Genomic DNA, 27,574 nt, shown 5'->3' with positions numbered 1-27,574 from the left:
TTCTGTGCCAGCAAAAAGAATTATTTACAATTTTCGACATTTTAGGACTAAAGTAGGCTCAAAGTCCAAAGTAGGCGCACTCACCCTACATCACTTTCCTTGTTTCAATAAAGAAGAATATGTCTTTATCAAGAACTCTCTGCTGATCATCCGTTATATTTTGAATTAGTTTTATAACATAAAAAGTATTTCCCACGGTTTTTACGGCGGCTCGAATAACTTTTCTTGAATTTATCAAAATAAAAAAATAAAACAGTAAATATCAGTTTTTAAAGAAAATCTGCAGAACAGAAAAAATAGAAAAAAGAAAATAGCTTTGATTTATCGGCCTTATCGGTGAAAAGTGATGTCCTTTTAAGTAGGGACATTAAAAGGTTATGGTTTTTTTTGTAGATGGATATTTAGAAGGTTAGATGAAATGAAAGATGGTGAAAATTAGTAGAAGTTGGACCGTGCGGAACAAAAATTTGATATGTGATGAAAATGCTTCTAAATAAATTCTACCCGCTCATTTTCACCATCTTTCATTTCATTTAACCTTCTTTCTCTCTATAAATAAAATTCCATAATTTTTTAATGTCCCTTCTAAAAAGGACATCACTTTTCACCGATGAGGCCGATAAATTAAAGTATCAAACATAAAACTATGGGGATTAATCTCTTCATAATAAAAAAAAGAAAATAACTTCCATTTCAATTAAAAAGTGTTCAAGTGTGAATCGTTGTACCCTTTGTTCTCGGCGTTTTGCGAAATCGGACTGCACTATTAAAATGATTTTCATCTGTAAATTTTTTTTTTCTTCAATCTATAAAGGAAACAGGGTAAAACCACATAGTTTAAAATTTCGTTTTTATTGGGAGTATCATAAAAATGATCACTCCAAAAACGGTATCCATTTGGCTTGCAAGCAATATCCAGCCATCGCTTATCAAGATGATCGAAAATATGACGTCAAGTTCCAAATGACGACATAGACACGCGTCATTTGTGGTTTTACTTCTTTTTAAATAAATTAAATTTCTCTTTCTCCATGTCATATGTGAAGACTACTGGAATACCAGAAAAATAGTCCATTTCTATAAACCTCTTATCTTGAGACCTATTTTAAGCTTTTTCTCTGTGTCAAATGATCTTTTATACAATTGAATGATAGTTGATGAAGTTTATCAATATGCTGTTTCCTTAACAATTAGATAACACAAATTTAAAAAATTTATCTATATATATAAAAATGAATGTTTGTCTGTCTGTCTGTTCCCTATAGACTCGGAAACTACTGAACCGATCGTCGTCAAAACTGGCATCTGAGGGTTTTTGAGGCCGGGGATGGTTTCTGTAATAGTCAAAACTCCATCCGACTTAAGGGAGGGGGGGCTTCCATACAAAATTTGTAGTTTTTCGAAACAAATTAAAGTCATGACATCCATTTTCTTGAGATTTTTTTTTTCCTTTGGGCGGTTTGTTTTTCGTCTCTATGGTCGAGGCGTCGAGAGCCGACGTCGCAAAAGGAAAGTAACCCAGGCATAGCATACTGATCAGTAGGAATATTTTGGCGCGTATTTCTCAACCTGGGGTTTGTTTTTCGTCTCCATGGGCGAGCAAACGTCGTCGCAAGAGGATAGTAACCAAAGCACACTGTTCATTGATTGCTGGAAAATTTAACAATAAGGCGCCTGTTTCTCAAACACGTGGGGCGATATGCAATCTAGATGTGTTTTTTTCTTGCTTATTTGATTTGTACACAGCACGTGGTAATAAATGACGCCTAAATGTGACACGGATTGGTATTTTATCAATCGAATCAAAACCAATTGAAAGATTTGCAAAAATACTTCCATATTTAGTTCGTTTTAATGTAGGTAGCATTCGACTTTTCATTCAAAGAACATTAGAACATGTTCAAACGTTCAACTTTTTCTGTTAAAAAAAATTAAAATTATGTTTTCTTCTAGAAATTGTTACTTCGGCCGAAATACACAACTGAAACGAATTTAGAAATGAAAATGGGAGCTTTTTATTTAAAATAATTCTTAAATAACCATCGTACTTTTTGCTTACATACCAATTCAAGTACGTACTTAACATGAAAAGTGTTTTTGTGTTACATGGCTGCAAAATAGAGACTTTTGATCCGCTTCGTTTTTGAAAAGCGAGACTTTAGAACTGATATTCAACTGGACGCAAAATTTTTAAGAGAAATCTTAGTATACCCTTAAAGTGTTAAAAACAATATTCCCTTCTGTCAACTTACACGGTGGGGCAAGAGCAAACGTCAAACTTTTAAGAAATTCATCTTCAAAATGATTCAATATGTTGGAAAAACCAGAAGGGGTATTCCGGATGTTGAAACTGAAGCGGATATTGGATATTCTTAAATTTCTTTGTAAATGAAGGTCATTCCCTTTGAACAGCATTCGTTAAAAGTTGAGTAACAAACATTAATTTATATTGCAGGGATACTGCAGATATATCAGTGAAACTTGATAGAACAAAAAGCAGGAATTCGTATTAAATCCATTTTAAAGCCATTACTCTGACGCATCTGTAAATAAGCTTTGCATTGACAATTGCCCTAATATACGGGACAAATGTAAACTTAGAAATTTGTTTTTGCCAACATTTTTGAATATTTGACTTTCAAAGAGAAAATATAAAAAAAACGCTGAGAACTTATTTAGTGGTGCAACTGATATTTTTTTAAATATTTATATTTTTACCGTAGTTAATTTATTTTAAAATAAAAAATTTGCACTGTATTTATACATAACTAATTTAATATATTTTTCATTACCATGATAAGTGCTGTTTGGGTATCGAGCCGGTTTAATTTGCCTACCTTCTTCAAGCAGTGAGGGAAAAAACTGAAAAAGATGGGAGAGCTCCCATGTAAATTTAAGATAAAGAGCTTTTCAAAGAAGGGACCATATTTAAAAAGGTTTTTTTGGGTACAGAGTACAAATTTCAGATCTTGAAAAACGAGTTTAGAGATCATGTTTCAGTATATAATATATAACATCTTCGGATTGCAATTCAGAACTGCAGCTGCAGCTCTCATTTCAAAGTTGTTGGTTCTGAAGTATGATGAGGTTTGATTTTAAAAAATGCTCTCTAAAATCTAAATTTGAATAAATTTTTACAAATTACATTGATTTCCGGAAGGTGTAGCAAAGCACAACGGGTCAGCTAGTGTCTGATAAAAAATCTATCCATATTGGTAAATTTTAAGAAGCATTCAATCATATATGTTATTATCACTTTTCTCATAAGAGTATAAGCATCTAGCACAAAATGACAAAAATAACAAAAATAATTGACATAGAAAAATTGACAGCTTACAAAAAATTATAAATTTGCCAAATTGGAAAAAATGAAAAATGAAAAATGACAAAAAGACAAAAATGACAAAAATGACAAAAATGACAAAAATGACAAAAATGACAAAAATGACAAAAATGACAAAAATTACTAAAATTACTAAAATGACAAAAATGACAAAAATGACAAAAATGACAAAAATGACAAAAATGACAAAAATGACAAAAATGACAAAAATGACAAAAATGACAAAAATGACAAAAATGACAAAAATGACAAAAATGACAAAAATGACAAAAATGACAAAAATGACAAAAATGACAAAAATGACAAAAATGACAAAAATGACAAAAATGACAAAAATGACAAAAATGACAAAAATGACAAAAATGACAAAAATGACAAAAATGACAAAAATGACAAAAATGACAAAAATGACAAAAATGACAAAAATGACAAAAATGACAAAAATGACAAAAATGACAAAAATGACAAAAATGACAAAAATGACAAAAATGACAAAAATGACAAAAATGACAAAAATGACAAAAATGACAAAAATGACAAAAATGATAAAAATGACAAAAATGACAAAAATGACAAAAATGACAAAAATGACAAAAATGACAAAAATGACAAAAATGACAAAAATGACAAAAATGACAAAAATGACAAAAATGACAAAAATGACAAAAATGACAAAAATGACAAAAATGACAAAAATGACAAAAATGACAAAAATGACAAAAATGACAAAAATGACAAAAATGACAAAAATGACAAAAATGACAAAAATGACAAAAATGACAAAAATGACAAAAATGACAAAAATGACAAAAATGACAAAAATGACAAAAATGACAAAAATGACAAAAATGACAAAAATGACAAAAATGACAAAAATGACAAAAATGACAAAAATGACAAAAATGACAAAAATGACAAAAATGACAAAAATGACAAAAATGACAAAAATGACAAAAATGACAAAAATGACAAAAATGACAAAAATGACAAAAATGACAAAAATGACAAAAATGACAAAAATGACAAAAATGACAAAAATGACAAAAATGACAAAAATGACAAAAATGACAAAAATGACAAAAATGACAAAAATGACAAAAATGACAAAAATGACAAAAATGACAAAAATGACAAAAATGACAAAAATGACAAAAATGACAAAAATGACAAAAATCACAAAAATGACAAAAATGACAAAAATGACAAAAATGACAAAAATGACAAAAATGACAAAAATGACAAAATTTACAAAATTTTTGTCAATTTTGTCAATTTTGTCAATTTTGTCAATTTTGTCAATTTTGTCAATTTTGTCAATTTTGTCAATTTTGTCAATTTTGTCAATTTTGTCAATTTTGTCAATTTTGTCAATTTTGTCAATTTAGTCAATTTTGTCAATTTTGTCAATTTTGTCAATTTTGTCAATTTTGTCAATTTTGTCAATTTTGTCAATTTTGTCAATTTTGTCAATTTTGTCAATTTTGTCAATTTTGTCAATTTTGTCAATTTTGTCAATTTTGTCAATTTTGTCAATTTTGTCAATTTTGTCAATTTTGTCAATTTTGTCAATTTTGTCAATTTTGTCAATTTTGTCAATTTTGTCAATTTTGTCAATTTTGTCAATTTTGTCAATTTTGTCAATTTTGTCAATTTTGTCAATTTTGTCAATTTTGTCAATTTTGTCAATTTTGTCAATTTTGTCAATTTTGTCAATTTTGTCAATTTTGTCAATTTTGTCAATTTTGTCAATTTTATCAATTTTGTCAATTTTGTCAATTTTGTCAATTTTGTCAATTTTGTCAATTTTGTCAATTTTGTCAATTTTGTCAATTTTGTCAATTTTGTCAATTTTGTCAATTTTGTCAATTTTGTCAATTTTGTCAATTTTGTCAATTTTGTCAATTTTGTCAATTTTGTCAATTTTATCAATTTTGTCAATTTTGTCAATTTTGTCAATTTTGTCAATTTTGTCAATTTTGTCAATTTTGTCAATTTTGTCAATTTTATCAATTTTATCAATTTTGTCAAATTTGTCAAATTTGTCAATTTTGTCAATTTTGTCAATTTTGTCAATTTTGTCAATTTTGTCAATTTTGTCAATTTTGTCAATTTTGTCAATTTTGTCAATTTTGTCAATTTTGCCAATTTTGTCAATTTTGTCAATTTTGTCAATTTTGTCAATTTTGTCAATTTTGTCAATTTTGTCAATTTTGTCAATTTTGTCAATTTTGTACATTTTGTCAATTTTGTCAATTTTGTCAATTTTGTCAATTTTGTCAATTTTGTCAATTTTGTCAATTTTGTCAATTTTGTCAATTTTGTCAATTTTGTCAATTTTGTCAATTTTGTCAATTTTGTCAATTTTGTCAATTTTGTCAATTTTGTCAATTTTGTCAATTTTGTCAATTTTGTCAATTTTGTCAATTTTGTCAATTTTGTCAATTTTGTCAATTTTGTCAATTTTGTCAATTTTGTCAATTTTGTCAATTTTGTCAATTTTGTCAATTTTGTCAATTTTGTCAATTTTGTCAATTTTGTCAATTTTGTCAATTTTGTCAATTTTGTCAATTTTGTCAATTTTGTCAATTTTGTCAATTTTGTCAATTTTGTCAATTTTGTCAATTTTGTCAATTTTGTCAATTTTGTCAATTTTGTCAATTTTGTCAATTTTGTCAATTTTGTCAATTTTGTCAATTTTGTCAATTTTGTCAATTTTGTCAATTTTGTCAATTTTGTCAATTTTGTCAATTTTGTCAATTTTGTCAATTTTGTCAATTTTGTCATTTATGTCAATTTTGTCAATTTTGTCAATTTTGTCAATTTTGTCAATTTTGTCAATTTTGTCAATTTTGTCAATTTTGTCAATTTTGTCAATTTTGTCAATTTTGTCAATTTTGTCAATTTTGGCAATTTTGTCAATTTTGTCAATTTTGTCAATTTTGTCAATTTTGTCAATTTTGTCAATTTTGTCAATTTTGTCAATTTTGTCAATTTTGTCAATTTTGTCAATTTTGTCAATTTTGTCAATTTTGTCAATTTTGTCAATTTTGTCAATTTTGTCAATTTTGTCAATTTTGTCAATTTTGTCAATTTTGTCAATTTTGTCAATTTTGTCAATTTTGTCAATTTTGTCAATTTTGCCAATTTTGTCAATTACCGTGAACGGCCCTAATTCTGCGCAGTTAAGGATTTTTCAAATGTTTTTAGTTATAAAAAGTTGACCTTTCAATAAATTTCCTCAAAATTTCGTGTACAGTGTGACTAACTAACAAACTTAACGGCAAAAATAATGAGAGCTCGATTTTGGAGCAAAAATGTGGATTATTTACAACATTTGGAGAAATATAAGTGGCCTTTATTCTGCGCACTATTTTCTATTTGTTCCTAATTCTTCGCATATGTCCCATATTCTGCGCACCCAAATAAAACCAATATACCACCCCGTACTGGTAAGACCAATATTTGATTTAGTTGAAACGTATTAAAAAGCATGTTTTACGCTTAGTGAAGTGATGCAAATTATGAAAAAGGGCCAATTCAAGCCTTGGATCTTTGAAACTTATGTGACACTTTCTTTCACTATTTATTACACTTGCTATATATGTTACTTGCAGATGCTTTTTTCCTACAGCTTGCTTACTAAATATTTGTTGACCGATCATGTTCGTCGCCGGATCTGGTCAAATTAACTTGTTTCGTTGGTGTGCAGTGGCAGTTCCGGCGGACAACAAAATCGCCCCAGCTGGGGGAACTACGTGCTGCTTCATTTGGCTTACTATTAGTCAGTATCAGTTAGTCAACGAGTGCGAGTGAGCGTGCAAACCGAGAGAAGGTTCGCGTAGTTCCTCCAGCTGGGGCGATTTCATAGCCCGCCGGACCTGCTTCTGTACGTCGGAACAGTCTGTAGGGGAGGAGCGGGCTATATGCGCCTATTAAGCAGAACACTGATTTAATCAAATATCACATCGAATATGTGTACAAAAACTATATACACGTGTGCAAGCATCTGTTTTCTATTTAATGGAGTAATTTTTATGTTAAAATTTTCTTCTGTTTCCAAGAAAACGATTTTATTGTAAGTGTTGTCTAAAATGCCGAACCTCAATCCGTGCGGGCTAAATGCGCCTATTTGTGTTTTGAACCAAATTTCAGTTTTTTGGGCAATATTTCCGTATAATTTCATTGAAACTGCTAGAAAGTAATTATTTTTGTACGACAAAGCTGAAGTTTTATGAAAATCTATGTATATTATAATTTTGTAGAATAAAACAAAAGTTAGGGTTGCCATACTATGGAGGCAGTTCATCCATGAGAAAAACTTTATCAAATCTGTTTTAGATCTTCAATTCTCTCTTAAGATGCTATTCAGAGCTTAGATTTGAAGGTTCAATGATAAAAATCATTTATTTAGTCTATTTAACTTGTTATTTTAGGACGGAGGCATTTTACAAACATGATGGGGGCATACAAAAACACTCTATTATTCCACTATATAATCATTATTAAACCTCCACAAAAGCTGAAATATGTTCAATTTCTAAAGTTCATTTGAGTAAGAAACAAAAACCATCCTAGTTTTTGTTTTAAGCTTCTTTACGTATAATTTTTAAAAGTCGAAATATTACATCAAAATGTATCAAAACCTTGTATGATTTCTTAAATTTTTTTGAGTTTATAAATTCATAAAATTCTTTCTTGCATTATGTTCTAAGCGTATCACCCTCAAAATGCATTGGTCAGATAAGCTGTCTAGTCAGCCATTTCATCAAACAGCCGTAGGGTCATTTAACCCGATAGGCCCATTTAGGAAACCTTTCCCCTACAGTTGAAATTGAACGATTAACACGCGAACACGATAGAGAACGCAAATCAAGATTTTCTTTTTTTTTTGTCGACAAAACATGTACTCCCAACAACTTTCACCCTATCTTCATAAAACTTCTTAGAAAACTCTAATTAAAAGTCTTCTAACCCCCTGCATTCAATTCCTTGCAGCTTTAACATCAGTTCTCTCCGGTGCTTTTCATTCTGCGCATTAGGAACATAAGTAAACAAATGGTGTCAAATTCTGCGCATTGCTTAAATCATTGTTTTGGTTTGAAAAACCATTTTTTCTCAATTTTTTTTGGCAGTCATGTTCAGAATGAGTTTATCTTTCACGTAAAGGCATTTCCAATGAGAAAATTGTGTATAACACTGTTTCATTTGATCTTTTCGTTTTCCCAACACTTAAGCTGTACTGCTAACGGCGGCTATTTTTCAACGTTTGCTTCCTACATTTATTTGGATTTATTCCATTTCTCGCGAACAATTCATCAGATTTCAAAATAATTGGAAGCATTTTGAAGATAAACAGTAACTGAAGAGATTCAGCTTGCTTCATGGATATTTTGTTCATCACATCTTGAAATATTTATGTTTGAATATGAAAATGCGCAGAGTTTGGGACTGCGCAGAATTAGGGCCGGTCACGGTATGTCAATTTCGTCAATTTTGTCAATTTTGTCAATTTTGTCAATTTTGTCAATTTTGTCAATTTTGTCAATTTTGTCAATTTTGTCAATTTTGTCAATTTTGTCAATTTTGTCAATTTTGTCAATTTTGTCAATTTTGTCAATTTTGTCATTTTTGTCAATTTTGTCAATTTCGTCAATTTTGTCAATTTTGTCAATTTTGTCAATTTTGTCAATTTTGTCAATTTTGTCAATTTTGTCAATTTTGTCAATTTTGTCAATTTTGTCAATTTTGTCAATTTTGTCAATTTTGTCATTTTTGTCAATTTTGTCAATTTTGTCAATTTTGTCAATTTTGTCAATTTTGTCAATTTTGTCAATTTTGTCAATTTTGTCAATTTTGTCAATTTTGTCAATTTTGTCAATTTTGTCAATTTTGTCAATTTTGACAATATTTATCAAAGTTTTCAAAATTTACTGAACAAATAGTTCATTCGACCTTTTATTGAACTCTAAGATAAAGCATCGTATTTTTTTATTGTAATTTTACGCATTTATTTTTTCAACTTCTTCGTTTTTTTTTTTTAATTCAGAGGTTACCCATAGCAAACGTTGAATTATTTGAAACACATGGTTGGGGATCTTCGTTTAAATTGTTTCCTATATTTTTATATTTCATTTATTTTTAAAATTATCATGTGCTTTGATTCCAAACAGAGGTTATTGAAATTTTACTAATCATGAAAAAAATTCATTAAATCGGAATCATAAAAGATATTCCAGGATCCAGCCATTAAAAGACCACCAATGGGTTAAAATTATCTGAATAAATGGGTTTTTATTCATTTTTGTTTTGTTATGGATTTACTGCGTTTGAAATTCTTTAATCAGAATTTAATGATTCAGTATTTGGGATGGTGTACATTTTTTTAAATTATTTTGTGTCATATGTAATATTAAACAGGATGTAAGAAACAAGCTGTTACAGTAGACTGAGTCCATTCGGGGTCATTTTTGAATTTCTCAAAACCCTGGGGTCTAAAAAGCTTCATCTTGGTCGAAAACTCATCCATGATTTTTTTTTAGAATTTTTTAGTAACTTTTGCATGAGTAAATTTAAACTTTTAGGTTTGTATGGAAAAACTGAATATTTTGTACTGAAAAATCAACATCGTTTTTGTTTCTCCTGTAGAAAAGGCCCAGCTGAAGGTTTTTGTGAAAATTTATAAAATTTCTTAACGAAACTAAGGTAATTTTCAGCCTGTGTTTCAGTTATCTCTGAGTTCAATACTGCACAGTGGGCCGAGCCAAGTTAAGACGAGTAGTAAATGTACTTTTACTGCTCAGCGGGATGCTGACAAGATCTGACTGTGCGTGGCAAATGTGAAATCTGCATGTGAAAAATGGAAGGCAACAATCAACGACATTCCAAATTTTTAAAAGTTTTGATATGTTTGAGTGTTTCAGACATTATCGCTAAAAAAAAAAGTTGCATTTTTTTCTTTTGATGATTTTTAATGTCCTGCTTGACTGGGAGGTAGACCATTTTTATGAATTAACTGCCCTACGCACCTGATGCTTCCAGGTCACTTTATACACCCAGGGATTGGATTTAATGTTACACTCGAAGTAAACATCAGCTCCCTCCCGGATGGATGAAGTGTAGTTGTAGTTGGTCCCATACTCGAGGGTCACCACCGGAACATCTGCGAGAGAAATAAGAAAACAAAACAGGTCCCAAATCACAAATTAATTGATCCATATCTTTTTAGCACCAACATCAAAACTCGATCCGGAACCATTGGCGATAATCGAGTGATTTGACGTAATGGAGGGGCAAATACATATACAACATAACAAATAATAATAATAATTATACTCACGGTAAATGTCCAACTTCCAGCCGTCCTCCTTGCCAGCATCCGGAATGACGGCCATCTCAGCCCGGCAGGATAGGTACTTGCCCTTATCATCGATGGTCGGTCGAAATGCCAGGATGGACACCGTAACGTTTCCCTCGGGATCGGTCTAGATTTGTTTTTTTTTTATTTTGGGAAGGAGCAGAAAATAAAACACCTTTTTAGTGAGGTCCGAGAGGCTGCTAATACTGAACGCGATCGGTATAGAGCGATAAAAATCCATTTTCATCATCAAATAAGTCCTAATCTTTATCGGTTTTCTATTTTATTTTACTCCAGCCAGAGGAATTAATGGGCAACCAAACGCCAAATGGATAAATAGTTTCCACCTGCGCCCGTCACGAGCAGTTTCCGTGTTTTTGAAGCGCTTAAATCCTCCCCATTTCCACCCCTCGACCTTACAAAAATGGAAGCTGAATGTTGGGGGTAAATCCATTTCCATCGAAAGCCATAAATGTCACTCTCAAAAACTACTACCGAGTTCCGCTGAGGAAGAAATCGCAAAAGCCGGGCCAAAGGACGGCCAAACGAACGGCAAACACCCACCCACACCCAAACACACCGAAAATTCCCTTAACGACAGTAATCGTTCCAACTTTGATAAGACACGTTCCGTTTTCCACAGCGCTTCAGAGAATGGCTTCTAACCCAAAGAAAAACGGGCAAAGGACCGGGTCGGAACGATTTATGAGCTCTCTTGAGGATATATTTTCGATTTTTTCCGACAAGATCTAGCTTCTTTTACTTGGTAGATGAATTAAAACCTTAAGAAATTTTGATTTTTGCTTTGATCATTGTTTGTTTCTATAGTTGAATATTTTTATAATGATTTTTATAATATTTTTATGAATATAATATATAATTTTTTTTCTACAGTCTTTCGCGGAGCTGTAAAACAATATATGAAAACGTAACTTTTTTTCGGAATTCTTTCCTATTTTTCAGAATTTATCAAAAAACTAGAATGTGTTTAATGATTCTGTGACTAATACAAGTTAGAGGAAAATTTAGGCTTTATAAATTTATGTCTTGTGTAGAAGCTCTTATCATAGTGAAAGGCTTATTTTTACAAAGAAGCAATTTGAAGTTTAAACCGTATTTTATTTTTAGTTAACTCAGTGGATAAACTATTGAAAACATTTCTGGCATCACGTTAGATATTTCATTAGCTTTTCAGATTTATGTTTGTAACTTTTTAATTTGTTTGAAATCCAAACACATTTAACCGATTACAAGTAGAGTTTATCTCGTTGAGATTCAAATATCCCTCTCAATGAACCTTTAAAAAAAAATTAACAAATAAATTAAAAAAACACTGACAATTATTACCATTTAAATTTTTTTTTTCAAAATGGCTATAACTTTTTAAATGAAATACTTGGCTTCTTCTCATGTTAGCAAAAACAGCAGACTAAGAATAGGAAAGGCAAATGCAAATCAGCTTCATTTCAAACTATTTTTAATTACCTTGATGATTTCATAAACAAAAATTTCCACTTCCTTACGGATTTCCACACAAAATTGGAATGCGTGGCGTTTATTCAGGAATCATCCAAATTATCTAAGATTTTATTTTTAAGCTAGGTGGCTCAAATCGAATAAAAAACCGTATGGGAACTAAAAGTTTTTTTTTGCAGCGGTCCAATGCATATATAACTTGTTTACGCATCATAGATTTTTTGAATTTAACAATCTTTAAAAAAAATTACTTACAATCATCAATCTGAAGTTCACTACAAAAATATGCTATTATTCTTCTGATTATAGTTTTGTCTAGCTCCATTCCACGGAAAAGGATTTTTTCATGAGCGATAGGTCACTCAAACGCAACCAATTTGCCAATTGAAATACATTTTTACTATCAGTCAAGTTTTCTTATGTCAAATAAGGCCGGGACAGATTTTGAATCCTTCTTTTGTCACTTGGAGTTGGAACATCGCGAGGGGGTGGATATTCAAAAGTAATGCAAAAAAATAATAAATTGAAATAAATTGCACGAAAACTTGTACAAAACAAAATTGTATACTATTTATTATTATATCGCTGCAAGCTTTGTTTGAAAATTTCAAATTTTTAAGTTTTTAAATGTCCCATAATTTTTTTTGGGTTGTTTTTACTGCTAAAAAAGCAATAACAATTTTGGACGCGATTCGTTCAGTCTTGAATTAGCGCAACAAGTTTCAATTTTGTATGGAAACTTGTATGAGAAAACAAAAATTTTCATTTAAAAATCACCAGTACACCTTTGGTGAAAGTTCAAAAAATATAATTTTGAATTTTGGAATGTTCCTTGATTCTTGCAGTACATTTTATGTTAACAAACCCCAAACCTTTCTATTACTCCAGAAAAGATATGCAATGTTTTACAAAAACAAATTTTTCAAAATTTATTTTTTGAAATTTAGCGTTTTTGGCTGCTATTTGAAAGCTGTTTAACCGTAGGATAAAAATAAAAAGTCGCTTTGCAGAGCCAATAAATTTGTTGATTTACAGAACCGTCGTAAAAACATTTCATAAAATGGCTGTAGGCTCTAACAAGCAAGTCTTGCCATTTTTAAAGACTTTTCAATGGATTCAGATTTTTAATTTGGTTATAGTTATAACTTTTTTTCATGACAATTTTAGCTTCTTCTCGTGTGAGCGAAAATTGAAGCTTTAGATTGGCATCGAAAAAACATATGGGAAGGAAAAGTCTTTTTGCAACGGTCTATTACTATATCATTGAACGAAACGAAAGTTCAAACATGAATACAAAAGGTCACAAAGATAACATTTTACACAATTAGATTTTTCCTCTTGAAATCTTTCGGATGACTGATAAATTTTTCGAAATTTCATTAAAATATTTCAAACTTTACTTATTCCTCCTTTCGGGCATTTTGAAAATTTTGAAGGGAGGGTGACAAAAAATATCTCGTTTGTTCCAGCCTAAATTTATTTTTAAATCCTGAATTATTTAACAAAAACATGAACCAAATTATGCTCGAATTGTGTAGACCCAACCATCTGGAGGACCAAAAAAACTTTTGCAGCATATTTCCGTTTATTTGAACTTGAACAAAAAATCAAATTTTGTAACGTGAATTCACTTATTCGCGCTGTTATAGCTCCACTGGGTCCATACTAAGGTTGCCAGAATTTTTTCAGCACGTATTCGGGCCAGACAAATCCGTGCAATTTTATAAAAAAAAACCTGTCAAACGCGTACAAAATGCGGACAATTTTTGTTAAAACTAGAAATTACTTAACGAAAATAAAGAAACAAATTAAAAAGAATAAAAAATCCTTCAAAACTTATCAACAGATTTTAATTCGAATTTAAGGCTTCCAAAATACCTACCATGGTTATTTTTATGAAGTTTTTCTACAAAAATTTTGTTTAGGAGGCTAACATCAAAAAAATTTACCACACAATTTGTTTCTTTTCTCGTTTAATTAGCCAAATAATGTGAATAAATCTGGGCATTTTTCAATGAAATCCGGGCAACCGGACCAGGAAGAACTGTTCCCAAACTTTGTATTAAATATATCGATTTCTTCAAAGTTTTGTGTTTCAGAATCGTCTCGCCATTTTTAATAACTTGTGAAAAATACACGCATGTGGAATGTGTCCATTAGACCGCTGCAAAATGACTTTTATCTCCCATATATTTTTTCGATGCCTTTTGGGTCACCAAACATCAGTCTAAAATTTGAGATAATTTGGTTGATTCCTGAGTTAGCGCAACGCGTTTCAATTTTGTATGGAAATATGTATGAAAGAAGAAATTTTCGCACATCAGATCATCCAAAACATTCATTAAAGCTTGAAATGAAGTCGATCTTAGATTTTTAGTTTTGACTATTATTAAGCTTAATTTTTGCAAACATGACAAGCAGCTAAGAACTTCATGAAAAAAGTTATTACCGTAGTCACCGTTATTAGGTAGTCACTTAGGACCACTTATTTTTGTGATTTTCATAAACGACTTAGCAACCGTCCTTCAATCGCCAAAACTACTGTTCGCAGATGATTTGAAAATCTACCGGATCGTTGACTCAAGAGTGGACTGCGCTGCCCTCCAAGAAGACATTAACAGACTTCTCGCATGGTGTGGAAAACATGGAATGGAAGTAAACGCTGATAAGTGCAAGTGCATCAGCTTTTTTAGAACCAGAAATTCTTTGGTCTTCGATTACGCTTTTGGTGACACTCCGCTCGAAAGAGTTGTCACAATTAAGGATCTTGGAGTAACCTTTGATCAGAAACTCTCGTTTAATCAGCATATCGCAACAACAACAGCTAAAGCCTTCGCTCTGTTTGGATTCCTGCGACGAAATACTTTGAGCTTTGAGGACCCATACGCTCTCAAGACAGTGTTCTGCTCTTTGGTGCGAAGTGTCTTGGAGTATGCGGCACCAGTTTGGGCACCCTACCACTCTGTCCATATCGAACGAATCGAACGAATTCAGAGAAAATTTCTTCGTTATGCGTTGCGTCAACTGCCATGGAGAGACCCTGTAAGGCTACCACCCTACCCACAAAGGTGTGCTCTTTTGTCTATACCGTCCCTAGGCCAAAGAAGAACATATTTGCAGCGAATTTTGTATACGACATCCTGACAAACGCTATAGACTGTCCACAATTGCTCCAAAGTTTGAGTTTGCACGCCCCAGCCCGCCGTTTGCGTAATCAAACCACCCTTTGGCTACCTAGAAACAGAACAGTTTTTGGACAAAACCACCCGCTGAATCGATGTTGTCAAGTCTTCAACGATGTTTCACACTTGTTTGACTTCAAAGTATCCAAATCAATGTTTAAATGTGCAATACGTAACGTTCCCTAGTTTTAACATAGTTTTAATTTAAACATAAGTTAATTTTAATATTCGGTCTGTATGGCAGCAGTCAAAGACTTAAAATAAATAAATAAAATAAAAAATCTGAATCTTATAAAAGGTATTCAAAAATAGCAGACTTTGCTTCTTTGAGCTTTTAATTATTTCATGAAATTATTTTGCAAATGTTATAAAAATCAATAAATTTCCTGGCTATGCAAAGCAGTTTTTGAGATTTTTTTTACTCATCCAACGGTTTCACAGCTTTCAAACAAGTAGTTAAAATCGCTAAAATTAAAAAAAAAAAACTAAAACAAAAATTTTGTATAACATCAAATATCTTTCCTGGGGTAAAAGTTAAGTTTGTGGTTTGTTCACATGAATTGTACTGCAAGAATCAAGGGATATTTTTTATTCAAAGTTGTATTTTATGGAATTTTCAGTTCAGTTTTAGCGATTTTTGATTGAAAAATTTTGATTCGCCGTACAAATTTCCATACAAAATTAAAACTCGTTGCGCTAATTCAGGACTGGATGGATTGCTTCCAAAAATTTTATTGCTATTTCTGGCAGCTGAAACAACCAAAAAAAGTTATGGGAGGTGTAAAAATTTAAGAATTTGAAATTTTCATACAAAGCTTGCAGCGAACTAGTGTCCATGCTGCATGCACGCACATATCCAGCTTCTATTTTTGAACGTTTCCTCTTCACACAAACGGTAAAAATGCGATAACCTCAAGTTTGGCAAAAATATGCTCTATTTGTAGAAATTTCAAAAATCATAATACAAAATTACTTTAGCTTAAAAACTTTGGTAAACGAGATCACTTCCAAGAACTTTTCCGTAAAGGTGTGTTCATTTGTGTTGAAGACGGAATGCAGTTTTCAGCCCAGTGAAAAAAGATTCTGCTAGTTTTGCATCATTTTGAGCAAAGCGTAGTGTTCAAGCTAAAATTAAATGGAGGAGAATTATTTTTAAGCTATCATAGTTTGAAAACTAAACGCTTACAGTTTTGACATCACATTTTTTACTTTTATTATAATTATTTTATTAAAGTTCTTTTTTCGTGTAAAATAAACTTTTCAGTTAAAAAATGTAATATTTGGAGATTTCAAAACAATTTTTTTTATTGTTAACTTCAAAAGGAAAACGTATTTTTGAAGTGTCAATTTAAATTGAGTGTTTTTTTTTTTTTTAAGAAGCCCTTTGGACAGAGGACGGCACTGAAACGATACTCGCTAGTTAGTCCGCTACATGTTTGTTTGTATATTTATATATGAAAATAATTTGTAGGGAAATTACGGCTAGAAAAATTCTACCAACTTGTGGAAAATTACATTTATCGGCATTCTTGCTTGAAGAATTGCACCTAGTGGAGTTCGTATATCCGTTACTTAACCAGAAATTTTTTAAACCCTGGAGTCTAAAAAGCTTCGCTTTAGTTCAAAATTCATCCAGTTTACATGAGTAAATATCGACTTTTAGGCTTGTATTGAAATTTGAATTTTTGGTTTAGAAAATTCGTCCTCATTTTTGTTTCTTCTAGGGTAATGGTTTTTATGCCAATAAATAGATTCTTATAAGGATATTTTTCGCTGAACAACTTTGTTGAGAACCGTTACTTCGTGTATAAAAATGCGCCATCTATAATGCATACTTTCAACCACTCTTTTTTTCAAATCAATGCTATTTTTGATTAAGTTTTTTGTTTCCTGAAACTTGACCTTCAAAATGACAAAAAAAAATTGAATTTGGTCGAAGCTATAAAAGATTTAGCCGATTGTCCTCCTTCGGCACAAAAACAACACATTTGACTTTTTATATCTCCATCACCGTTTTTGCGTAATGGCACGATTCCAGATTCAATTTGAACAGAGTATAAACTTTGTGGGATCCAGTGTTCGGCAAAAAAAGCGCTAATCCGCTATTCGCTTGTTGGACCGCTAAGTTTTTGCTAGCGGTTTGATTTTGCCGTTAAGTTTTGATTGTTTTAGCGAATTAAAATGTTCCGCTATTTTACGGTTCCGCTAATTGAATATCGCTAACTCCCGTATATTTGTATCAATCTCTCGAATTATTAGTGAAAGAATAAACTATTTTCATTAATCAAGTTAAGGTGACATTGGGCAGCATTCCGATTGCTTAATTGGATTGATTGGAGGAACGAGTACTCGAGAAAAGATGTATTTAGTGTCATTTTCCCCTCTTTTAGCCTTTTCTTTTCGCAACATTTATAGAAGAAGATAACAATAAACGGTGTTAAACAATGTAAAACTATTTTAACATCTCCTCATCAGCATTTGTTTTCAAGTGGCTGAGATATTTACTTTTCACCATACAGTTTTTCAGAGATTTTACAGATCAGTTCATATAAAAATAAGATAAAATCACCTTTGTAGCCTCCGGTTTAAATTAAAAAAGAAATTGTATAAATGTTCACGTTTGACAATGCTCCTGCAAGTTTGAAAGAGTGGAAAACAGGTTAAAGATTTTAAATGAGGATAGTATAAAATAATGCCAAAAACAACAAAATGGAATGAATTACACAACAGATTGTTTGCTGCGAAATTGCATACCATCTACTTTGCACAAAACCGATAAATCGAGCAAATTTTTAACAAAAATTTTAATTAAAATAAGAGATATAGCTCCCATCTTCCACATTCTGTTCTTTTGCTCTTGTAATTTTTCGAAAATTTGGTTGTTTTTATTTGTAGAACACAGAGATTTGTTAAAATGCCTATCTTTGATATTTTGGTTTTGCTTTTATAATTTTATGAAAATTCGATAAATTTATTTAATTTTTGATGAAATACTTGAAACTTTATTTATTTCCCTTGGGGAGTTGTAAAAATGTAAAGGGCGTGACTAAAGAAGTATTTGATATTTGTTCTAGCCTTTATTTTAAGTAGTTTTAAGTATTGTAGTCTACATAGTTTGACTTAATAAATAAATAATAAATAATAAAATGTTGGTCATCAGTTAGCGATTAGCGATTAGCGCTTCAAGCTTAAAGCGATAACTTTTTCGGCACATTTTGCGTTTTAAATGAGCAATCGCTAACTTTTTTTGAGTAAGCGATGTAATTAGCGGCGCTGATTGTTCAGTTAGCGATGCCGAACACTGGTGGGATCTATTGAAGAGCTTTTCAGAGAAAACGGTCGCATTTGGAGGCAGTTTTTTTTTGTATTTTAAGCCATTCATCGTGGCAATTGTTATGAAAGCTTGAGTAATTAGCAGTTTCCACAGATTGTTAGCATCCTCAAATACTAGACATTAAATTTTTCAATTTGTTTCCCTTGTCAATCTTCGGGAAATACAGGCGAAACTTGGTAACGAAAAGTTATTGATTTGAGTACTGCCTAAAGACCGCTTAAGTGTTCGTTTTGCTGTTCATTACGAAATTTTTAAAATATCTCTGCGAACGATTTGACCACCGTATTTTGTTTATTTTACCGATGAGCAGCTTTTCTACCTTGTAGAAATGAAGTCGGGCCTATTTTCAAGTCAGCTAGACGAGCCAGTCAGGAAAATTTGACATTTTTATTATTACTTTCTTTTTTATTCACTTACTTCCTCTATTTATACTTTCGGATTGAGCTTCAAAAAACCTCTCACATTCCCCTTACTTCATGGAATCAATCATATTCTTTTTTATTCACACTTTAGCTCACTATTGGACCCTCTAAGACTTCTTCAAAAATTTACAATATAAATTTCGGTCAAATAGTTTATTTACAGCTGTTTTTGGGTCTCCCACTGGAATTTTTCTCGATTCGGCCTAAAAAATGTTATCAATGTTCTTCACAAATGAACGCTGTATAAAAAATCACTAGACAGACTGTCATCAAATTTTGTTCGCATACACATCACTTTACTGAGCAGATTCACTGAAAATTGAATCCATTTTCATCCATGCATTCAAAAGCTATTCACAAAATAAAGTGTTGGTTTTTTTCCGAATACACTCCTCAGCAGACCCTGTTCCACAAAAAAACATACTGAATGAACTATAGTTGATATAAGAGGATTTTTGGGAACGAAAAAATGGGTATGACTATTAATGATCAAGATCTCGATTCAGTAAAGGGTGAAGGCAAGGACAGGGGGGGATTACTTATCCGTTTTTCAGCATAAATCCAGAACATATCAAGCAAAAACAACCATATTTTATAAGTTAGATTGTTCGCGTACGATTAATTTGAGACCCTCCTTTTTTAGGGCGAAGCTTAAGGAAACAGCTTCAAATTATCAGATCTTTTACACAAATGTATAGATGAAGATTTAGAATATTATTTTAATTTATTTTTGTGTTGCAATTCGAAACTCCAACTGCAGCTCTCATTTTATAGCGGTTGCTTATGAATAATGTCATAATTTGATTTAAAATAATGCCAATATAAAAAATAAAAATTTGAATAATGTTTTAAAATATCATTTGATTTTGAAAGGTGAAGCAAAGCACACCAGGTCAGCTAGTAAATTAATAGGATTTGTGAGGGACCATTCAAATATTACGTAACGCATTAAGGGAGGGGGGGGGGGGGGGAGGTTATAGCAGTTTGTTACGGTTTGTGAATTTTTGATAGAAAATCAAATTAAAATGTGTTACGTAGGGGGGTGTGCCCAAGTAACAATTTTAGCTTTATTATGGTCAGCAAAATATCGTTTGGACTATCGCATTAATCTTCATAAAAAGCTAAAGCGCATTCTATAACATCACCTGGACTCTAATAAAGCCAAAATCAGACTATTTGGCCCTACCCTAGAAACGTCATCAAGACATATAATTGTTGGTCATCAATTTTGGTCACCAAAGCTTTTAAAAAGCTATTATAAAACATGTTAGAAATTTTTGTTTTTTTCGGTTCTGTCAGTTCTCGGAGTTTTTTTTTTATTTTTCCCAGCAACCATAATGGTTGATGAATGATGATTGCATTATTCAGATATGATCTGGTAAAATTAATAGCTAAAAAAACCAATGTTTTAACCATATATTGAGCTTCTTTTCTACTGCCAGTCAAGATTTTAGGTAAAATGTATATGAAATAGTATCTTAAAATAAATGCGCCTCGTCAAATCTGATGGTCAATCATGATGGAATTGATGGAAACAGACCTGAAAATTTTTTTTCCAATGCTTGCATTGTGAATTCATCAACATGGCGTCATTTTGTGCCCTTCGATTTTGCAACCAACATGGCGTGAGTCAATTCATAGTTTTATTATGGTTTAATGATGACCCCAAAAAAAGCTACGATTTGACGTTTCTCTCGCAAGCCAACCAATTACACGCTAAGGTTGAGTTCCTCATTTCTGAGTTGTTAATCATTAGAACAGTAAACGAGGACAGACTTTTTGAATGAAAAGGGATTGGTTTTGAATGACCCGTGAAATAAATCATGAGTTGAAGTCAAATTTCGTTGTCTGACGCCATCTTGAAATCCAAGATGGCGGCTTCCGCTGAACTTTAAAATGGTGTAAATGACTTGAAATCGCATGAAACCCCAACAAAATGGGTATCGGGTGAAAGGGCTTAACGAGTAGAAGTTGAATTTCGCTATCAGACGCCATCTTGAAATCCAAGATGGCGGCATCCGCTCAACTTTTAATGCTTAATGCTGACAAAAAGTCGCATTCAACCACCACTATACGGGTATTGGGTGAAAGGGCTAAACTAGAAGTCAATTTTTTCTTTCCGACGCCATCTTGAAATCCAAGATGGCAGCTTCCACTGAATTTAAAATACTGTAAATCAATGAAAATCGCTTGAACACAACTTTTTTCACGTAATACTACATTAAAACTACTATTTTAAGACAATTTGGATCATTTTAAATCACTTTTATTATTTTTTCATTATGTTTCTAATGCATTTAGCACTTTTCTTGTTTTGTTTATAGTTTTTGTTTTTTTGCCATTTATGTAATTCTATTATTCCTATCATGCTATTATGTTTAAATTGTATTGGTCTTATTCTTGCGAAAACTATAGGGTTATGTTGTTTCTGTTAACCGTCTGATTTAGGCACATGTACCAAATTCGATGTTGTCAAAATCGAATGTTGCCAAAAACGAACGGGGTCTGTATAGTGGTGGTTTTTGTGGGATTTTCAGTCACTTACAGATTTTCAGAGAAACGCGAAAACAGATATTTGACTTCTATCATTTAGCCTTAGCACCCAATACAAAATATTTGGGAGTTTCATGCTATTTTCATTCATTTACAGTATTTTTAAGTTCAGCTGAAGCCACCATCTTGGATTTCTAGATAGCGTCAGAATGCAAAAATAAACTTTTTATAGCTTATCCCAATTGACAAACACCCATATTTTGGAGGTTTCATGCGATATTCAATGATTTAGAGCATTTTTAAAGTTTATAGAAAGCTGCCATCTTGGATTTCAAGATGGCGTAAGATAGCAATATTCGACTTCTACTCGACTCGACTTCTACCTTCCACCCACTACCACCTGGGTTTCATGTCACTTTAAGTCATTTACTACATTTTAAAGTTTAGCGGAAGCCGCCATCTTGGATTTCAAGATGGCGTCAGATAGCGAAATTCAACTTCTACCGGTTGATTTCTTTCAACTTATACCCCTATAATATAGGTTTAATGCGATTTTCAGTCATTTACAGTATTTTCAAGTTGAGTGGTAGCCGCCATCTTGGATTTAAGATGGCGACGGGCAACGAAATTTGACTTCTACTCTTATTCTACTCTCTTATTACTTTCACCTAATAACCATATTGTGAAGGTTTCACGATATTTTCAGTAATTTACAGCTTTGAAAATAAAAGCGGAAGCCGCCATCTAGAATTAATGATGGCGTCAAGCAACAATTTTTTTTCCTACTATTTGGGCTCTTTCACTCAATACTCATATTGTAAAGATATTCATACCACTTTCGGTGATTTCAAGTTTTCAAAGATGTATTTTTTTAATTTTAACTCAAAACCAACACGCATAACTTACCAAAAATGTGTAAAAATGGGAGTTCTAATTCAAATATGTGCTCTCTAATCTGAGCGTGTCCTGTTTTGACATCTTGATCGAGAACTGTCACTAAGTTTTATGGCGGTTTAATAATCATGCACTGAGTGCTATTATAAAACATGCAAAAGAATGCTTGGAGCAAACTTCTAGGTTTGTGTTTTATTATAGTTTAAAAAAAGCATTCACAACTCTTTCAAAATAACTAAAACAGCATGTTTAATAAAAGTTTTATTAGCGTTTTCAAAACCATCTGCAAACATACGGTCGAAAAAAAATTATAAGCATTCTGCATGACCATAATAAAACCGCCATAAAACGAGCTGCACAAAAAAATGCCATAATTAAACCATGATAAAACTTCCTAATGCTAGTTGGCATAATCTGTGTTACTTGGGTGGGGTTTGAAAATGACCGAAAATTGCGTTACGTAATATTTGAACGGCCCCTGACAAATTTGTGTAAAAATAAATTTTATCTTTGGCTTCTGGGTAAAAAATTATGCACTTGTGAATGTTAACCCAAAAGATGGTAGATTATGAATAAAAACTAACACATCAGATTAAAATCAGTTTTGAAATTATGTACAAAGTCAAAAAAAGAAATGACACCTACCTCAAGAAAAAAAAAACTTCCAGCCAATTCCAGTATGCGTCACATGGCTAGTTGGTCCCCCGAAAACGATCACGAAATCTAACATCTCAACCAAAACATTTTCACGCAAAATCCTTCTAAACAAAATTCAAACAAAGTGGCGAGGAAGCGGAAGGTGTAGTTTAGAAAGATAAAAAAAAATAGAAATACACACACAGCTTCACCTCAACGTACCGGAGAGCATGCAATTTGTATGCAAATTCTATCCAATAATAATAACAACAAAGCATAAATTTACCGGCCCCTTGTTTCGACCCGGAAAATGGCCTCCGACTCGGGCTTGGAGCTCACAACTTTCCCGCGACTGGCCACATCTTCCGGAATGGGAGTGGGATCGCCGTTTGATTTAAATTTACCAGAACATCCGCCGGACGTGACGATATTCAGACTGGCTGAAAATTACTCAGATTTTGAGTGGATTTTACACTCTGTTTTCGTTATTTAAGACGATTGAACTGAATTATATTTCTTAAAAATGATTTTCCTACATAATTACTATTCGGGAAGAAAATAATAATATAACCGACTCGTCTCAAGAAGGTTGAGCCTTCTTCCTGTGAATGAATGGGTCGCCAGCAAAAAAAACTTAGGTAAGCGCCATTCCAAAAGTCGTTCAACAGAAGAGTGCACCTTTATGTGTCCTAGCTAGTAGCAATTTTGAAACAGAGTGTACAAAAAAAAAGAAAATATTACCGGAGTAACGCGATATGGATAGACATCGGAGCAACTTGTATGCAAAGTGTTGAATTGAACCGCAGCTAAAGATGGAAGCGAGGCAGGGAGAAAAAGCAAAACCTGATTGCTGAATAATGGTGAAAACCATCGTCACGGGGTCATAAAATTAAAACAAATTGCGTGAAAATGGAGAGTACTGCACCGCTAACTGCTCCCCTTCTCTATCGTTTAGAGAGACCGGTGTGTTGTCAATCGGGGGACCCTCGAGGCCAGACTATTTTCTAATGCTCGGTATGGAATGGCTTCATTTGAAACATAAGTTTTTATCACGGAGAGAAATGTGGAAAAAAACTGACCCACCTTTAGTGAGAATTTTTAAAGCACCAAAACTGTTTCACGAGTCAAACAGATTTCAGAATGAATCCTTTAAGCGTCTTTAAAACAATTTATTTTATGTTTAAAAAAATCACAATCAACCAATACCATATTTATGGTGTCATACTGAATTCTTTAAATTCTTTGAATACAGAATTGGAAACGATTAAAACGCTAACAGTAAATGAAATTATATCACAAAGTGAGTAATTCAACCACAAATAAAAAGCCTATTAGGGGACATTCAGCTTGTTATTCAGATTTCAATTTAACTCTGATGAAAAATGACATTCGGTATGTTCCCACCTACATAATGTTTTCCACAGTTCAACCTTTCCTAGAATTGAATTTTCAGCTGAACGAAATTTATTCACCAAAAGTGATCAGAAGTCAATTGCTGCTTCTCCCGAAACCCAACATCAAAACGGCACGAATCAACCGGAGGGTTGAGGTAATTCATTATCTTTTATGAGTAGGTATGCTACAAATATGCTCTCGACCACACATTTGGTTGACCAGGAGGCTTAGCGAGCAGAAAAAATATCCCTGATAGTCCAATGAACTGCGTTTGACCGTCATTTAATTGTGGTTTTTTAAAGTCAGAAATGGAGTTTGGCTATTGAGTAATCGGTTTAATTTACTTTTTAGTAAACTTTTCGGGAGACTGTTTTGAAGATTATTGGTAAGTATTCTTATAAACTCATAAATTTATAAGTAAGTCGTATGGGAGGAGGAGGGAAGATGAGAGTTACAACCCCTCTAGAAGCAGAAAAAACAAAATGTAAGAAAACAGTTTTATTACGACAAATACCAGAACTGACATAAAACAATCGCAAATTCTTTCCATTTAGAATATTTGTAGCCTAGAAAACATATTCTATACGTTAAATACGAATCTTGAAGTTGTTTTGATAAATTTTGCAGCAGGTTTCTGTAAATTCTTAAGATGTTTCATACGACGTAATGAAAGCTCACGCGAGATTTACTTCTTCTTTGAAACTCGGATAACTCATTTTTTTCGCTCGTTAATTTACAAAAGTTTAGTTTCATGATTACTTACCACTTTAGTTTTACGATAAACTTCATTGTTAAGGAACTAAATTTAATTTTTCGAAAATTGCATACCACGTGAGCTAATTTACTTAATTTCAGTATTTTTTTCGGTTCCAAATATAGAACATATTTGTCGTTTTGTTGTCGGTTTTCCTAATCTCGCTTTTTAAATGGCCTCCTAATTCTTCTTTTCTTCCTTTTAACCATTCATTTCATGATTATTTATTTTTCCTTAAAAATCATTTTAAACAGTCGGAAATGATGTGTACGTTAAAAAAAAATTAAAATAAAATACCATTTTCTCTTTATCCATACATTAATTGTTGCAAATTTGTAACTTTATGAAACAAAAGGTTAAATTAAAACAGCATTGGTGTGAGTTGAAAACATAAAAATTGTCCTTTTCCAGCTTTTCATGATTTTCTTAGCTTGACATCCGGTTTTACATTTTTCCAGATTTCGTTACATAAGAACTTAAAATTGAATTTAAATCTTTTTATTATCTTTTTTTTTTAAAGATCCATATTTTGTCAAGATTTCTTGACTGCTTAGAATATTTAGAATATTTACCCTCTAGAACCCAATTTTTTTCTCAGAAGAATTCATAGACGTTGTATTTTGTGAGAACAAACAACTTTGTGCTACAAAAAACCATATAAATGGAAAATATTTGATTAATCAAACAAAATAGTTTTAAGCAAGTTTTTCATTTCATTATTTTTTACCGTCATCGGTTAATATTTTTTCTCATTTTTACTTGATTTTATAAGCTTCTCTTAACTAAAGCGAATGCCATGCTCATGTCAAACAGCTGTCATTATTTCGGAATGTTACCATTCAATGGTTTTAAACATTTTCAAATATTAGCCTTGAAACACATTTGAATTCAGCATTTCGAAATCAGTCAAAAAAAATAAACGTTACAGCTTTTACGGCAGCTAGATTAACTTTTTTTTAGCTATGTCGGAAAAAGAACAGTACAGTAATTATCGGTTTTTTTTAAAATAATTGCAGAAAAGAATCATATCTCATTTCTTACAAAGGTTATCGCATATAAAAACATCGCAAAAATTAGGCCGGAAATATTTATCAGGGAAAATGCTTAATATAATTGAATTATAAAAAGAATTTAAAATTATTAGAAGTTTTGAGTTGTTTCCAGCTGTGCTGGAAAAAACAATTAATCAAACCGGAAGATCTAGAATCAATTTCTGATCATTATAGAAATCTGCGTTCATCAAACCTCTACACTTTTTTCCCGAAAATTAATTTAAGAAAAAATCAGAACGAAAAAAATAACTGTAAATACTTTAATAGGACCAAGTACTCTAGTATCTCTAATACGTTTTCGTTCCAGTTTAAGTTTAAGATTTGAAATTCGAATTGAAGGTTTTCCAACTGATTTGACATGCTTTTCCTTTTGAGCTACTCCAATTTTGAAAGTTTCCTCTACTGAAGTAATTACCTATCCTTAATTCAGTAGATCATTTTTTATTTGGCCATTCTCAAATTGTTTTCGTTATAAAAATGATTCCACAGTTGAAGTGTGAATTTCTTTGAGTGATTCTCTAAACATGAATATCACTTTTGTTTTGTTTCTTATCTACTTCCAAATTTTACAACGGAGATTCAAGTCATTTTGACTTTCAAGTCTTTTTATGAGTTTCCAGAACTCAAAATTTTTATATATCGTATTGAACTATTTCAAAAATATGGAATTGAAATACTCTTTTGGAATATGATTTTTTCCCTGTTTTGGCTCTAATTGTTACTGCATCCTAAGAGCATGAGTGCAAAAATGATAGATTTTGAATCTATTATCCAACCGATTTTTCATATTTGAGGCTATAATTTTCAAATATTTAGATTTTTTTTATCGTGATTTCACTATCGAAGTGAAATAAAAATTATCAAAAAATTTAAAATTGTAAAAAAAACAACTCCTACGAGAAATTAGTCTAAATAACGTGTTATAGGGTAAATGTACCCGACCTTGGCACCTAAGGCATGGTTTACCCTTTTTTTCGACATTCCAACCTTCCTGTTGAGTGTACCCTAGAACACCCTTTGAAGAATTTACTTGCTAACTTGCTTAGAGTTCAACAAAAATATGTGTTCTCTATGGAACTTTCAAAATGTGAGCAAAATGCATGTAAAGTACTCTCTGCGGTGCTCCAATTACTTGGCCGCCGTACCAATTGTTTTCCGTTACTATGATCCGATTCTTGGCCACCAGCAGAGTGCAATAGATCTTTACCAACAAGGCTCAATTGACAGTTAACAGAATCG

At 31.9% G+C, this 27,574-nt stretch overlaps 1 protein-coding gene across 1 annotated transcript in view; it reads right to left on the bottom strand.

Moving 5' to 3' along the window:
* Positions 1-27,574, bottom strand: part of LOC129753846 (uncharacterized) — a 234,011-nt gene that overhangs the window by 105,148 nt on the left and 101,289 nt on the right. Inside the window, exons 7-8 of the mRNA XM_055749694.1 lie at positions 10,680-10,824; positions 10,369-10,502 (exon numbers count right to left, since the gene is read on the bottom strand). Coding sequence (XP_055605669.1) covers positions 10,369-10,502; positions 10,680-10,824 — 279 coding nt within the window. The remainder of the gene's footprint in view (positions 1-10,368; positions 10,503-10,679; positions 10,825-27,574) is intronic.

The sequence above is a fragment of the Uranotaenia lowii genome, chromosome 3 (genome assembly GCF_029784155.1).
Source record: "Uranotaenia lowii strain MFRU-FL chromosome 3, ASM2978415v1, whole genome shotgun sequence".
Classification (NCBI taxonomy): domain Eukaryota; kingdom Metazoa; phylum Arthropoda; class Insecta; order Diptera; family Culicidae; genus Uranotaenia; species Uranotaenia lowii.
This window is presented reverse-complemented; position numbering and strand designations above follow the sequence as displayed.